The 17,253-nt window shown below is 40.1% G+C and overlaps 1 protein-coding gene across 5 annotated transcripts in view; it reads left to right on the forward strand.

The window, feature by feature from the left end:
- LOC111970509 (replication termination factor 2) overlaps window positions 1–17,253 on the forward strand; it is a 56,232-nt gene that overhangs the window by 2,646 nt on the left and 36,333 nt on the right. For all 5 annotated transcript variants that reach the window (XM_023997302.3, XM_023997303.3, XM_023997300.3 and 2 more), the window contains exons 3-5: window positions 4,024–4,117; window positions 4,616–4,755; window positions 5,356–5,434. In XM_023997302.3, coding sequence (XP_023853070.1) covers window positions 4,024–4,117; window positions 4,616–4,755; window positions 5,356–5,434 — 313 coding nt within the window. The remainder of the gene's footprint in view (window positions 1–4,023; window positions 4,118–4,615; window positions 4,756–5,355; window positions 5,435–17,253) is intronic.

The raw sequence follows: 17,253 nt of genomic DNA on the forward strand, positions 1-17,253 counted from the left end.
TAGGTCATTAATATGGTCGAATCCGGAAACTATCATCTCGAAAAYAAAACATTTATTCTTTCAGTGAAATACTGAACCGTTCCGTATTTTATCTAACGGGTGGCATCCATCAGTCTAAATATTCCTGTTACATTGCACAACCTTCAATGTTATGTCATAATTACGTAAAATTCTGGCAAATTAGTTCGCAATGAGCCAGGCGGACCAAACTGTTGCATATACCCTGACTCTGCGTGCAATGAACGCAAGAGAAGTGACACAATTTCACCTGGTTAATATTGCCTGCTAACCTGGATTTCTTTTAGCTAAATATGCAGGTTTAAAAATATATACTTCTGTGTATTGATTTTAAAAGGCATTGATGTTTATGGTTAGGTACACATTGGAGCAACGGCAGTCCTTTTTCGCAAATGCGCACTGCATCGATTATATGCAACGCAGGACACGCTATATAAACTAGTAATATCATCAACCATGTGTAGTTATAACTAGTGATTATGCAGGATCCAGTTGCAGAGGGAGGTGTTTAGTCCCAGGATCCTTAGTTTAGTGATGAGCTTTGAGGGCACTATGGTTTTGAACGCTGAGCTGTAGTCAATGAATAGCATTCTCATGTAGGTTATCCTTTTGTCCAGGTGGGAGAGGGCAGTGTGGAGTGCAATAGAGATGTCATCATCTGTGTAACTGTTTGAGCGGTATGCAAATTGGAGTGGGTCTATGGTTTCTGGGAAAATGGTGTTGATGTGAGCCATTACCAGCCTTTCAAAGCACTTCATGGCTACCGACGTGAGTGCTACGGGTCTGTAGTCATTTAGGCAGGTTACCGTACTGTTCTTGGGCACAGGTACTATGGTGGTCTGCTTGAAACATGTTGGTATTACAGACTCATTCAGGGACATGTTGAAAATGTCAGTGAAAACACCTGCCAGTTGGTCAGCACATGCCCGGAGCACACGTCCTGGTAATCTGTCTGTCCCAGCGGCCTTGTGAATGTTGACCTGTTTAAAGGTGTTACTCACGTCGGCTACGGAGAGCGTGATCACACTGTCATCCAGAACAGCTGATGCTCTCATGCATGCCTCAATTTTGCTTGTTTCGAAGTGAGCATAGAAGTAATTTAGCTCGTCTGGTAGGCTCATGTCACTGGGCAGCTCGCGGCTGTGCTTCCCTTTGTAGTCTGTAATAGTTTGCAGGCCCTGCCACATTCAACGAGCATCGGAGCCAGTGTAGTATGATTCAATCTTAGTCCTGTATTGGCACTTTGCCTGTTTGATGGTTTGTCGGAGGGCATAGCAGGATTTCTTATAAGCTTCCGGGTTAGAGTCCTGCACATTGAAAGCAGCAGCTCTACCCTTTAGCTCAGTATGAATGTTGCCTGTAATCTATGGCTTCTGGTTGGGGTATGTACGCACAGTCACTGTGGGGACGACGTCCTCGATGCACTTATTGATAAAGCCAGTGACTGATGTGGTGTACTCCTCAATGCCATCGGTAGAATCCCGTAATATATTCCAGTCTGTGCTAGCAGAATAGTCCTGTAGTTTAGCATCTGTTTAATCTGACCACTTTTTTTATAGACGGAGTCACTGGTGCTTCCTGCTTTACTTTTTGCTTGTAAGCAGGAATCAGGAGGATATAATTATGGTCAGATTTTCCAAATGGAGGGTGAGGGAGAGCTTTGTACGCGTCTCTGTGTGTGGAGTAAAGGGGATCTAGAATTTTTTCCCCCTCTGGTTGAACATTTAACATGCTGATAGAAATAAGGTAAAACTGATTTAAGTTTCCCTGCATTAAAGTCCCCAGACACAAGGAGGCCGCCTCTGGGTGAGCGGTTTCCTGTTTCTTATTTCCGTATAGAGCTGACTGAATGAATGCATATTCGCTTTTGCTTGAGATACGAAATACATCTTTCCATATTGCTCCACTTTTCCTGAGACAAAAATAACATTTGGTGTATCATTATCCTGGAAGAAATACTTAATTCTGCAGGAGTTCATTTCATATTTGGCTACATGTAAGATGTTCTAGCCCTGTCAGTGTCCAGATTTCAGTTAGTATTCCATTAACCCATCTCAAGTTCAAAGGTGTCATTTTAGCTCTCTCATTTCAACTCTCTCATTTGTTGGCAAAGTAAACATGTTATAATGCAATATATTAGTCTCTCACAATATTAGTCTTTCACAATAAACAAGTAATTCACAATAATACTCAAAGTAGTTATAGTAATAGACATTCGCAACAGTGTTGTGGGTGTAGAGATGTGCAACGAGTCATCTTGTGACATCGTCATGGAGAGAATAGATACTTTATTGTCTGTTGGTTAGAACGGAAATATGTCTTCTGCTTTTCCCAACAGCCTGCAGTGCAGCACCCCTGGGTGGAGAAAAATTGTGGTCATAGAGTCATCCTGGGCAGAAACCATTGTAGTTATGCACCACACTCATTTATTGGTCCTGTAGAGCAGTGTTTCCTGGTACTAGAGTCGCAAATGGTTGCACATTTTACTTTTTGCAATAGCACTACACACCTGATTCAAATGATCAAAGCTTGATACATTGATAATTTGAATCAGTTGTGCAGTCTTAGGACAAAAATAAGAATATGCACACATTTGGGTCCCCAGGACCAGGATTGAGAAACAGAGGTTGGCGAGAAAGACCAGCAACTGGAAGGTTGATGGTTTAAGACCCGGATTGGGGCAACACAAATATGGGAATGGAACTGAACTAGCAACTGGAAGGCTGCTCGTCATTGATACCATGTATCATCTGCTACCATTGTGCCCATGAGCAAGGCATCAAACCCCCCAGACTTGCTCCCCATCTACTGGCAAGCTAGCTAGTTAGCTACTGGCAAGCTAGCTAGTTAGCTACTGGCAAGCTAGCTAGTTAGTTACTGGCTAGTTAGCTACTGGCTAGTTAGCTACTAGCAAGCTAGCTACTGGCTAGTTAGCTACTGGCTAGTTAGCTACTGGCTGGCAAGCTAGCTACTGGCTGGCTAGCTAGTTACTGGCTAGCTCGCTAGTTAGCTACTGGCTGGCTGGCTGGCTTGTTAGCTACTGGCAAGCTAGCTACTGGCTAGTTAGCTACTGGCTAGTTAGCTACTGGCTAGTTAGCTACTGGCAAGCTAGCCACTGGCTAGTTTGCTACTGCAAGCTAGCTACTGGCTGGCTAGCTAGCTAGTTTCTGGCTAGCTCGCTAGTTAGCTACTGGCTGTCTTGCTAGCTAGCTAGTTAGCTACTGGCTGACTGGCTGGCTAGTTAGCTAGCTAGAGATGTTACAGCAACCCACAATCAGATTTATTTTTAGTTTGACAAATAACGTTACCTGAAGTGAAATGTAGCCAGATCTTCATAGCAGTGATCCACACACGTTGTTCTGTTGTTTCAACGAACCTCAACAACACAGCACTCGATCCTTAGCTACACTTAGTAGCTAAAGCTAGCTAGTTAGCTACTGGCTAGCTAGCTAGTTAGCTAAACAACTTCTTGTTGTAGCTTTCCTTCAGACTAGATGCTTTGTGGCATATTGCTGCCTTTCACAGGTCGGAGTGCGAATTACAGATTTGGGACACATAAATATGGGATTGGCTAAGGGGAGCTAGCTGCAACTTGTTGATGGCGCTCACTAGTTTTAGTTACTAAGGGGCTCCCGAGTGGTGCAGCGTTCTAAGGCACTGCATCTCAGTGCAAGAGGCGGCACTACAGACCCTGGTTTGACTCTAGGCTGTATCACAACCGGCCGTGATTGGGTTACCCCATAGTGCRGCGCACAATTGGCCCAGCGTCGTCCGGGTTAGGGTTTGGCCGGGGTAGGCCGTCATTGTAAATAAGAWTTTKTTCTTAACTGACTTGCCTAGTTAAATAAAGGTTAAATAAAATAAAAAATCTTGCCCCATGCAACAGTAAATGGTCAGGGGCCAAGATTCAACATTTAACAGTTCTCAAATTTTTGTCAAAACAGGTCTATTAGATAGAACTATCACACATGTATTCCGTAATCAAAATGTTATTCTTGTTTACAGACTTTATAACAAAGATGCCGTGATTGAATTCCTTCTGGATAAATCCGCAGATAGACCCAACAGCGAGGTTGTATCACACCTTCGTGGCATTAAGGTATGGTAATTATCCGTGGTCTCACGGCCACACATATCATTTAGTGATGGGGGAAAAAATCTATACAGTTATCGCAATATTATTTTTTGATGATATTATATTGTTAATTGACTCTTAAGTATTGATTTGTAAAAAATAGTTTTTTATCCTATATCTTGTTATACATCTTCTTTTGAAATAGCGAGCCAACATCTTTCCTATACTTTTATTTCCCTGATTGATCAGAACTCGTTTTCTCGTGCTCTCTTGTATTTCCGGAGCAGATATATAGTGAGCAATATGTTTGGAACATCACATTGCAATAAAATCTCTGTACCAAATTACAATACATATAGAATCGTGAGAATCGCAATACATATCGTATCATCACTTAAGTATCGTGATAATATCTTATTGTGAGGTCCCTGGCAGTTTCCAGCCCTAATATCATTGCATTATCTAAAGGGAATCAAATGAAATAATAACCCATAATATTATGGTGTGTGTGTCATTCCACAGGACATAAAGGAGCTGAACCTGACTGACAACCCAGCCTGGGAAGGCGAGAGGAGGAACACCAAAGGGGACCGCTATGAGGACATGCACTGTGCCATGTTCATCTGTCCTGTGGTGGGCCTGGAGATGAACGGCAAACATAGGTACTGTGTGCGTGCGTGTGCGTGCATGTCATTCCTCATGGATTTCTTCATCACTCTGAGGGACCTACCTAAATTTGTCCAATTAGTAAGGCTTGTTCTCCTTTGCAAAATGTTTTGCTACGGTGTGAACTAATGTATAGGACCCTAGATACTAGCATCTCGTCAAYGTCTCACCATCTTATCAATGGGTTTCAATGAGAAGCATAGATGGGTGCAGTTTGGTCTCAGTGTCATCTCACAATGTCGGCATCTAACGGAGTACTGGCACTGAATCTAATGCAGTTGCCTCTAGCCGGAGTGTCAGCCTGACTTCACAATGACAGTAACGGAGTTGGCAAGAGCGCACACAGATCTGGGACCAGAGTCTGTGCAGTAGGACTCAGCGCTAAACTGTAGAGATGAGATTGAGTGATAACGTGAGCCACTCCACTATTTGAGCGTTGTCATTTTCTTTAATAATTTTTTTAAGGAGAATATAATTCTGAACTCCTTCTGGATAGGAATAGAAGGAAGGAGACGGGCAGGTAGACAGAGTAAAAGGGGATAATAGAGGTTTGTTGCATCACAACCTTAACCCTTGTGTGTGATCTTGTCTTTCAGGTTCTGCTTTCTGCGTACCTGTGGTTGTGTGTTTTCCGACCGGGCCCTGAAGGAAGTCAAGACTGAGATATGTCACAAGGTTGGTCAGACTGTATGTAGCATCCTCTCCAACAGGCTATCTGCTGTTCTGCAGTTGGTCGACGTTCAAGTTTTATTGTACAGTTTCTTGCAAGCTCTCGCCCAACAATGCAGTAACTCATTTCCATAGTACACATGAAAAGTAGAAGTAAGAAGAACACGAGTAAGTAAATAAGCTATATACAGAGTCAGTTCCAGGGTCAGTATCTATACCTTATTTACAATGTGCAGGTATACTGGAGTGGTAGGGGTAGATAGAGTGCCTTCAGAAAGTATTCACACCCCTTGACTTTTTCCACATTTTGTTGTTACAGCCTGAATTTAAAATGGATTCAATTGTGATTTATTTTTTGTCACTGGCCTACCCACTATACCCCATAATTTCAAAGTGGAATTATGTTTTTTGAAATATTTACAATTTAATAAAAAATGTGAAGCTGAAATGTTTTGAGTCAATAAGTATTCAACCCCTTTGTTTTGACAAGCCTAAATAAGTTCAGGAGTAAAAATGTGCTTCACATGTTGCATATAATTAAAATGCATCATACGGGGATACTTCCTGTATTTTGAAAGTTACATATCTTTCAAAACATTTAGGACTATGTCAACAATGGATAATGGACAAACAAATACCAAAATATTGTTTTTGGGTGGAGTTTTCCTTTAAGAAGTCACACAATAAGTTGCATGGACTCACTCTGTGTGCAATAATAGTGTTTACTATCAAAATAAAGAAAGTCGCACACTATGTATAATATTCTCCCAGBAAATGAATGGGTATTTACCAACGTTTCAGCATCACTGTGCCTTCCTCAGGGTAATGTCATGAATATATGAACCAGGTTAGGTGCAATTAGTGTAACCAATGACAGTAGTGAGGGGTGTGTCATAATGATTAAGTTAATAAAAATTAATTAGGGGAACTGTTAAATAGTATATGGCATATTAAATATATTATGCTATTATTATCATATAGAAACATAATGGAATATTGTGCATCAACATACATTATTGTTTCATTCAATTCACATAATCATTTCGTATTTCATTAAATTTTTGTTACATATAATTTTTKGGTTCAACCTTAATAATTTGATGATGCTCATTATATATTATGTGAAATTTAATGAAACAATAATGTATGTTCATTGTTTTTTATCTACAATAATAGTGTTTAACATGATTTTTGAATGACTACCTCATCACTGTACCCCACACATACAACTATCTGTGAGGTCCCTCAGTCGAGCAGTGATTTTCAAATACAGATTCAACCACAAAGACTAGGGAGGTTTTCCAAAGAAGGGCACCTACTGGTAGATGGGTAAAAAAAAKAAAAAAAAATGACATTGAATATCCTTTTGAGCAAGGTGAAGTCATTAATTACACTTTAGATGGTGTGTCAATATGCCTAGTCTCAGTTGCCGGAGAGGAAGGAAACCACTCAGGGATTTGACAATGAATCCAGTTGTGACTTTAAAACAGTTATAGAGTTTAATGGCTGTGGTAGGAGAAAACTGAGGAAGGATAAACAACATTGTAGATACTCCACAATACGTACTAACCTTATTGACAGAGTGAAAAGAAGGAAGTCTGTACAGAATTAAAATAAAAAAATATTAAAAAATGCATCCTGTTTGCAACAAGGCACTAAAGTAATACTGCAAGAAATGTGGCAAAACAATTCACTTTTTGTCCTGAATACAAAGTGTTTTGTTTGGGACAAAAAATAGAACACATTACGGAGTACCACTCTCCATATTTTCAAGCWTAGTGGTGGCTGCATCATGTTATGGGTATGCTTGTAATCGTTAAGGACTGGGGAGTTATTCAGCGAAACAAATGGAGCTAAGCACATGCAAAATCCTAGAGGAATACCTGGTTCAGTCTGTTTTCCACCMGACACTGGGATATTAATTCACCATTTAGCAGGACAATAACCTAAAACGCAAGGCCAAATYTATACTGGAGTTGCTTACCAAGAAGACAGTGAATGTTCCTGAGTGGCTGAGTTACAGTTTTGACTTAAATCTGCATGAAAATCTATGGCAAGACCTGAAAATGGTTGTCCAGCAATGGACAAATCAACAATATATTTGACATGAAAAGAATAATGTGCAAATATTGTACAATCCAGGTGTGGAATGCTCTTAGACTTACCCAGAAAGACTCACAGCTGTAATYGCTGCCAAAGGGGATTCTAACATGTATTGAATACTTGTCTAATCAAGATATTTTTGTGTTTTATTTTTCATATATATATTTTAAATTTTGTCTTCCACTTTAACACTAGAGTATTTTGTGTAGATCGTTGACAAAAAATGACAAATCCATTTTAATCCCACTTTGTAACACAACAAAATTTGGAAGGGATGTGAATACTTTCTGAAGGCACTTGTATGAATAGGCACCAGGAAATATGATAAACAGACTAGCAGCAGTGTGTTTGATGATTGTATATGAGTCTGTTTGTGTAGAGTCAGAATGAAGTGTGTGTGWGTGAGTGAGTGGCCTTGTCCGATTACCCATACTTGCGTCCTAAATAGTACTTACTCAGGTGGTAAAACAGGACTCTGCTGCCTGCTTGTTTGTGTCCCGCTTGAGTATGTGACAAAAGAAAGATGAATAGTACAGTCGTGGCCAAAAGTTTTGAGAATTACACAAATATAAATTTTCACAAAGTTTGCTACTTCAGTGACTTTAGATATTTTTGTCAGATGTTRCTATGGAATACTGAAGTATAATTACAAGCATTTCATTTCATTGCATTTCATTTCAAGTGTCAAAGGCTTTTATTGACAATTACATGAAGTTGATGCAAAGAGTCAATATTTGCAGTGTTGACCCTTCTTTTTCAAGAACTCTGCAATCCGCCCTGGCATGCTGTCAATTAACTTCTGGGCCACATCCTGACTGATGGCAGCCCATTCTTGCATAATCAATGCTTGGAGTTTGTCAGAATTTGTGGGTTTTTGTTTGTCTACCCGCTTCTTGAGGATTGACCACAAGTTCTCAATGGGATTAAGGTCTGGGGAGTTTCCTGGCCATGGACCCAAAAAATYGATGTTTTGTTCCCCGAGYCACTTAGTTATCACTTTTGCCTTATGGCAAGGTGCTCCATCATGCTGGAAAAGGCATTGTTCGTCACCAAACTGTTCCTGGATGGTTGGGAGAAGTTGCTCTCGGAGGATGTGTTGGTACCATTCTTTATTCATGGCTGTGTTCTTAGGCAAAATTGTGAATGAGCACACTCCCTTGGCTGAGAAGCAACCCCACACATGAATGGTCTCAGGATGCTTTACTGTTGGCATGACACAGGACCTGTCTCTTATACACATCTAGATGTGTATAAGAGACAGGCGTAATGGCTTCTTCTTCCCAGGATTTACAGTATTAGCAGCATAGCAAACAAGGGGACACTAAAAACGCAAGAAAAGCCCATTGGGTCTCTATTACCAGAATGCTAAAACAAATTGTACAAATTAATTGTGAAATCATATAGTTTTCACTCATCAGCATTTCACTAACATAAACTAATTGCTAAGACAGGCAAATCCAGCTCATGCCAAGAGTGAGCAAAGCTGTCATCAAGGAAAACGGTGGCTACTTTGAAGAAGCTAAAATATGAAATATATTTTGATTTGCTTAACACTTTGGTTACTACATGAATCCATATGTATTATTTCATTGTCTTCACTATTATTCTACAATGTAGAAAATTAAGAAAAACCCTTGAATGAGTAGGCGTTTCCAAACTTTTGACTGGTACTGTAGGCTAAGGCGTTTTTGGTCTGCTTAAAATAACGAGTATTTCATCATATTTTTTACCCATGCTGGATACATTTTTTCTCATTGAAAAGTGTTTCTTGTTTTCTTGGCCGTTGTCAGAGCTTTTAAACAAAATATTTAACCATAGATTTTTTTTCTGAACTTGTCGGCATCGGGGACTCGGGATCTGGCTGCGTTTTTGACGTCATGTTAATCATGCCTTTTGATTTAAACATATGGATGTTAGGCTTCCTGTTTAATTATTTAATTCATGGATCAAGCATTTGCAGTCATTCTGATCTTGCTCCCAATGATCCGTGCTTTAATTTATTATGTTGCTGTCCGGCGATAATCTGCCTATAACCAGCCTGAGTAGGCCTATAACTGCATTCCTATTCTATTCAGAGTTTGGAGAAATTAATTGAAATKAGCTATTATCAGGCTGGTTAATGCGATGCATGTCTGTTGAATYTGGAAAAATTCACCCAGCCCCATCTACTCAGCCAGTCAGGAGACGCTACTGTGTTGCTGCCGTGGCATACTACATACTTTTTACTAAACGTTATGTGCTAAATAGTATGCGATGATGTGTACATAGTATGCAGTTAAAGTATGTAGTACGCTAGTATGGGTATTCGGACACACCAGTGTGTAGAATCCTGTTTGTGTGCATAGACAGTCTGTGTAACMGTTTTGTTAGCTACAGTGGGCTCCAAAATTACTGGCACCCCTGACTGGCAATGCACAAACAATACTTAAAAAATATAAACAATATAACTATAGAGAGAAACTCAAAATACCWAAATGTGAAAAATACTGTACTTTATTAATGTTGGAAACCACCAAAATCATTTATTGATTTAATTAAAAATCAAGGTCCTCCAAATCAAGTTTCACAATTTTTAAATATTATTGTAAATAACATCTACCAACATTAAACCAGGAATTAACTTCTACTTATTTAAGTTTATCTAAGTGTTAAGGAACTATATTGAGCCATTACATCACTTCCTGTTTCAATATGGTATAAAAATGAGGTAACAGGCATGCAATATCCCTTTGTCATCCAACACCATGAAGAAAAGAACTGGCAGTTCAAAAGAGACAGATGGTCGTAGACCTTTTATAAATCTGGTAATGGCTACAAGAAGATCCACAAACGATTGAATATATGACTGAGCACTGTCAGGGCAATTATTAATAAATTCAAAAGATATGGAACAATTGAAAACCTCACGGGTAGAGGACGCAAATGCATTTTGCCCGTCAGGATAGGGAGGAGGATCGTGAGAGAAGCAACAAAATCCCCAAGAATCACTGTGAAAGAATTGCAGGCCTTGGTGGCGTCTTGGGGTCACCAGGTTTCAAAAAGCACCATCAGACGCCACCTCCACAACCACAGGCTCTTTGGAAGGGTTGCCAGAAGAAAGCCCTTAATGACCCCAAGATACAGACGCAAGTGCTTGGAGTTTGCCAAACGTAATTWAAATTATGATTGGAAGAAGGTGCTCTGGTCAGATGAGACCAAAATTGAACGTTTTGGTCAGATACAGCATCGGCATGTTTGGCGTTGAAACAGAGATGCATACAAGGAGAGGCACCTCATACCCACGGTGAAATATGGTGTTGGGTCAGTGATGTTTTGGGGCTTTTTTAATTCCAGAGGTCCAGAGGCACTGGTTAAGATTGATGGCATAATGAATTCCACCAAGTATCAGGCAATTTTGGCTGACAATCTGGTTGCCTCTGCCAGAAGGCTGGGACTTGGCCGTATGTGGACTTTCCAACAAGACAATGACCCAAAACATACCTCAAGATCCACACAGAAATGGTTCTGTGACAACAAAATCAATGTTCTGCCATGGCCATCTCAGTCGCCAGACCTCAATCCAATCAAAAACCTTTGGGCTGAGTTTGAGGGCAGTTGATAAGCACAAACCCAAGAATGTGAAGGATCTTGAAAGGATCTGCATAGAGGAATGGTCCAAAATCACTCCAAATGTGTTCCTTAACCTTGTCAAACATTACAGGAAAAGACCATGCTGTTATCCTTGCCAGAGGTGGTTGCACTAAGTACTAAATGAGGAGTGCCAATAATTATGAAACCTTGATTTTGGTGAAATGTATTTTATATTAAATAATTGAATGATTTTGGTGGGTTCCATTGAAACATTAATAAAGTACAGTATTTCTCACATGTTGGTATTTTGAGTTTATCTCTAATTATATTGTTTATATTTTTAAAGTATTGTTTGTGCATTGCCAGTCAGGGGTGCCAGTAATTTTAGAGCCCACTGTATTTAACAGTCTTATGGCTTGGGAATAGAAGCTGTTCAGGAGCCTGTTGGTTTCAGACTTGTTGCTCTGGTAACGCTTGCTGCACAGAAGCAGAGAGAACATTCTATGGCTTGGGTGGCTGGGGTCTTTAACAATTTTCCAGGCCTTCCTTTCACACTCTCTGATATGGAGGTCCTGGATGGCAGGTTGCTCGGCCCCAGTGACGTACTGGCATTTGGATTTGACATGGGACTTCCCTTGCTGTGTTTTTTTCACAGTATTACTTCAGTGCCTTTGCATACAAGATGCATGGTTGGGAAAAAATCTATTCTGTATATTTGTATTCTTCTTTTTACTCTGTAATTTAGGTCATTATTGTGGAGTCACTACAATGTTGTTGATCCATCCTCAGTGTTCTCCCATCACAGCCATTGAACTCTGTAGCCRATAGCCCCATCGTAATATCCCTAAGCAGTTTCATTCCTGTCCTGCAGCTCAGTTCAGAAGGACGACTGTATCTTTGATGTGTCTGGGTGGTTTAATACCTAATCCATAGCATATCTATGAAGTTGATCATGCTTAAAGAGATATTCAGTGTCTGGTTTGTAATTGTTACCAATCACTGAACTTCTTTTGAGGCTTTCAAAAATCTCCCTGGTCTTTGTAGTTAAATCTGGCAATGAAATTCAATACTTAACTGAGGGACCTTACAGATGTTGTTTAAGGTACATGGACTCACACGAGTGAGTGAGTGAGTGAGTGAGTGAGTGAGTGAGTGAGTGAGTGAGTCCATGTAACTTATGTGATTTGTTTAGCCAAATTTGACTCTTGAACTAATTTAGGCTTGCCTAAACAATGGGCCTGAATACTTATGCAACGACGATTTTAGTTATGCATTTTTCCCCTTTAAATGTTCTATATTTTTTCTTCCACTTTGACACTCAAGTATTTTGTGTAGATTGACAAAGACATTACAATTAAATTAATTTTAATCACACTTTGTAACACATTTTTAAAAATCCAAGAGGTCTGAATACTTTTGCAAGGCCTTCCACTTATCTAGGGTGGGTGAGGGCAGTGTGGAGTGCAATTGAGATTGTGTTGTCTATGGATTGGTTGGTGTGGTATGCAATTTGGAGTGGGTCTGGGATGATGGAGTTGTGTGCAATAACCAGCCTTTCAAAGTGATTCCTGATTACAGACGTGAGTGCTACAGGGCGGTAGTCATTGTGGCAGGTAGCCTTACGTGCTGACCACACCGCTCGTGCGCATGTTGATTTTTTTCCACCCACACCAGACGTGATCAGGACACAGGTTGAAATAGGGGTGTGGTCAGCATGTTAGAGTTCTTGGGAATAGGAATGATGGTGTTTAGCTTGAGACTTGGGGATTACAGACTGGGACAAGGAGAGGTTGAAAATTACCAGGAAGGGTTGCCAGCTCTTCTGCGCATGCTCTGAGGATGTGCCCTGGAAAACCGTCCAGCCCTGTGGCCTTGCGAGTGTTAACCTGATTGAAAACCTTACTCACGTCAGCCTCGGAGAGCGAGATCACCCAGTCCTCTGGGTTGGCGGGGGCCCTCATGCAAGGCTTGGTGTTGTTTTTGTCAAAGCGTGCATAATGTGCATTAAGTTTGTCTGGTAGAGAGGCATTGTTGGGCAGATCCCAGCTGTGTCTTCCTTTGTAATCCGTAATGGACTGTAGCCCCTGCCACATGCAGCAGGCATCGGAGCCTGTGTAATAGGATTCCACTTTGAGCCTCTACTGTCCTTTTGCTTGTTTGATGGCTCTGCAGAGGTCGTAGCAAGACTTCTTGTACTTGTTTGTGTCCTCAGCCGTAGCTTTGGAGTTGGCTGTGATACCTTTCCTTTACCTTAGCGCCAACCTCTGTGTTAATCCAGGGCTTTTGATTGGGGAAGCAGTGAATCATCACTGAGGGTACAATGTCGGCGATGCATTTCCTGATGAAGTCAGTCGGGGTCAGTCTGGCTCATRTTGGGTACCAGAGCTCTAGTTGTAGTGACATCTCAAGGATGATCAAAGGAAATTGGATGCACCTAATCTCAATTTGGTGTGTCAGAGCAAAGGGGTGTGACATGAATACCTGTGTAAATGAGATTTCTGTATTTTCAATACATTTGCTAACATTTCTGTAAACATGTTTTCACCTTGTCATGATGGGTTATTGTGTGTAGATGGGTGAGAGAAAAAAATCAAGGGCTATGAATAGTTTCTGAAGGCACTGTACTTAAAAAGTAGATACTAATATTCCAATTTATAAATAAAAAAACTTAAAGTAAATAGTTTCAACGGAATTGAAAAACCATCCCGTGGCTGCAGCGACCGTATTACTGCCACACCGGCGGTCACGAGTCATGAAGGCAGTCAAATTTTCATGTGACCGTTTAGTTACGGTAATTAGGCTTCTCCAAGTTCTGATGCGGGCTGGTCAATAGTAGCCTACCAAACTTGCTAACTGCCTGGTACTCAGCACTCTATTGTCCCTCTAACCACTCTGACATCAATGCAAATGTGTTTGAAAATCAAACGCTTCATGAGAGCCCATGAGCTCAACGTTTCGCCACATTTCTATAGGCTATGCAATTTCGTGAGAAAACAGAGTGATGGCCTATATTAAAAAGAGGATCTCTTCAGTTTTCTATAGGCTAGGCTTACTATATTTATTTCTTAACTTTCCTAATACTAAGCAAATATTAAGCACATTGCTTATCTTTACAACAGGAGTATAGCCTACCTGGCTGGCATGAAAATGAACCACAGAAAAAGTGTCCTCTCTTCGCTATGACAGATGCAGAGATGACTTCCCCCCCCCCCTGATCCTGTTTCGAGACTGGTGCATGATAATGGTCCATTCTACATCAAAATGAATTTCACACATATATTATTTAGTATATGTAAAGACAAGATTAAATCAAGAATATTCTAATGGGTGACAATATTAGCCTAACACTTGTGAATGATATATTATTACTTGTGAATGATGCCCAGCTAAACGCAAGAAACAATGCCTTTTTTGCGACTTTTTCTAAGCATAGTCGCACACCTCATGTAGYTTAGCCCATAGGCCTATATGTTTTGATAAGGTTTGTATCACAACTAAAGGGGCCAAATAACTTCTTAAAATTAAGCACATTAATCCACTTTACAAGGGGTGTAGAGCCTAACTGGCATACATAAGCAGCGCGTGAGTTTCAAGTTTGGGGAAGATAATTTTCACCATAAAAATGCACCTTTTTAATAAAAGCATTATATGCGTAATTGCATTTTTGGTCACTTTTGATAATGATGTTTTCCCGCTAATGGAACATTTGTGCTTAGCCACATGCGCATTGCTGTGCTTATAATGTGAAGAAATAGCCTAATAGTTAAACATTTTTAAGCTAAATGTTGTGATCTGCTGTGTCAGCCTCATTGCTTAAAAACATTTGTTTGATGCTAGTGGTTGTATTAATTTGGGATCTATCGCATCCCACAACTGTCCCAGACTATGTTTGGAAAATGTATTTCTCACACAGAATAGAATAGGTTGACTTTTGTACTGTGGGGGATAGTTGATTGACATAGGCTAGTGCTTTAGTTGTTCGTTACGCCTACTCATCTTGTTGGCTGACAAAGTAAATGTGGACAGTTCTTCCAATATCTTCAATATGCACCTCGGAATTGRATAAGGACGTGCGCAGTTGCGTCCCGAATGTGTCTGTCTTCGCTTGAAGCCTGTGAGAAAGACCCGATCACGTGATGGAGAGCCATGTGAGTGAGATGAAAGGTGCTTCGGGGCAGGCAGGCATGGATTTTTCTAGGGTGTATTATGGCCACACAAAGTGAATGCCACCGGGAAATCTGAGGCATTATCAAGTGCTTCTCATATTGTGAATGAGAGACTGACGAAGTGTGTACATCCTGCGCAAAAAACAAAGCAGAGCTCATGCCTTTCAATCAACTTTTTTCAAATCATCATTAGTCGCATCATGAAGCCTTACAATGTATTAAAAATCAAAACGTATAGCCCAACATTTGTAGAACAACATTAAGTTAACCTCTCTAGGGTACGTGAGAGGTTAGCGTCCCACCTCTTCAACAGCCAGTGAAACTGCAGGGCGCCAAATTCAAAACAACAGAAATCCCATAATTAAAATTCCTCAAACATACATGTATTTTACACCATTTTAGGGATACACTTGTTGTAAATCCAGCCACCGTGTCCGATTTCAAAAAGGCTTTACGACGAAAGCAAACCAAAYGATTATGTTAGGTGAATGCCTATTCACAGAATAACACAGCCATTTTTTCAGCCAAAGAGAGGATTCACAAAAAGCAGAAATATAGATATAATTAATCACTAACCTTTGATGATCTTCATCAGATGACACTCATAGGACTTCATGTTACACAATACATGTATGTTTTGTTCGGTAAAGTTCATATTTATATCCMAAAAATCARAGTTTACATTGGCGCCTTACGTTCAGAAGTTCCGAAACATYCTTTGATTTTGCAGAGAGCCACATCAATTTACAGGAATACTCATTATAAACATTGCTAAGAGATACAACTGTTATGCATGGAATTTTAGATGCACTTCTCCTTAATGCAAAAAAGCAAAACCATGCAATAATCTGAGGTCGGCGCTCAGAGCCCAATCAAAACACAAATATAGCCATATTATGCAGTCAACAAAAGTCATAAAAGCATTAGAAATCTTCACTTACCTTTGCTGATCTTCGTCGGAATCCACTCCCAGGACTCCCACTTCCACAAGAAATGTTAGTTTTGTTCGGTAATGTCCATCATTTATGTCCAAATAGTTACTTTTGTTAGCGCGTTTGGTAAACAAATCCAAAGTCACGAAGCGCCTTCACTAAAAGCAGACGGAATGTCAAAAAGTTCCGTAACAGTCAGTAGAAACATGTCAAACGATGTATTGAATCAATCTTTAGGATGTTTTTAACATAATTCTTCAATAWTGTTCCAACCGGAGAATTCCTTTGTCTTCAGAAAAGCAAATGGAACGGGAGCAAACTCTCATGTGAACGCGCATGGTCAGCTCGTGGCTGCTGGCAGACCTCTGACTAATTCCTGTCTCCTTCGGCCCCACTTCACAGTAGAGGCATCAGACAAGGTTCTAAAGACAGTTGACATCTAGTGGAAGCCTTAGGAAGTGCAACATTACCAATATCCCACTGTATCTTCAATAGGAGCTGAGTTGAAAATCGACCAACCTCAGATTTCACACTTCCTGGTTGGATTTTTCTCAGGTTTTTGCCTGCCATATGAGTTCTGTTATACTCACAGACATCATTCAAACAGTTTTAGAAACTTCAGAGTGTTTTCTATCCAAATCTACTAATAATATGCATATTCTAGCTTTTATGGCTTTGTAGCAGGCCGTTTACTCTGGGCATGCTTTTCATCCGGACGTGAAAGAAGTTAAATTAATAACTCTAAATTAAGYATATGGAGTACCTATTTCATTATTAACTGCTCAACACAGAATAGCTGCATGTGCGCATTCCCTCAAATCGCTTAGAGAAAATATCGCTTTGTTCAATTGTATTCTTCATACTATAAAATAATGTCACAGAATTCTAAGCAAATCTTGTCTGCGAAATGAACTAGTATATGCCACAGCCATATGGCATAGCCAGATAAGGAACTAACATAAGGACAACTCAGAGTATGTTCTTCTGGAATAGACTACATTTTCTTCATATCATGTTTCTTTAGACCTGTCTAAAATAAATCATGGATTTTTTG

This window comes from Salvelinus sp. IW2-2015, linkage group LG11, assembly GCF_002910315.2.
Source record: "Salvelinus sp. IW2-2015 linkage group LG11, ASM291031v2, whole genome shotgun sequence".
NCBI lineage: Eukaryota > Metazoa > Chordata > Actinopteri > Salmoniformes > Salmonidae > Salvelinus > Salvelinus sp. IW2-2015.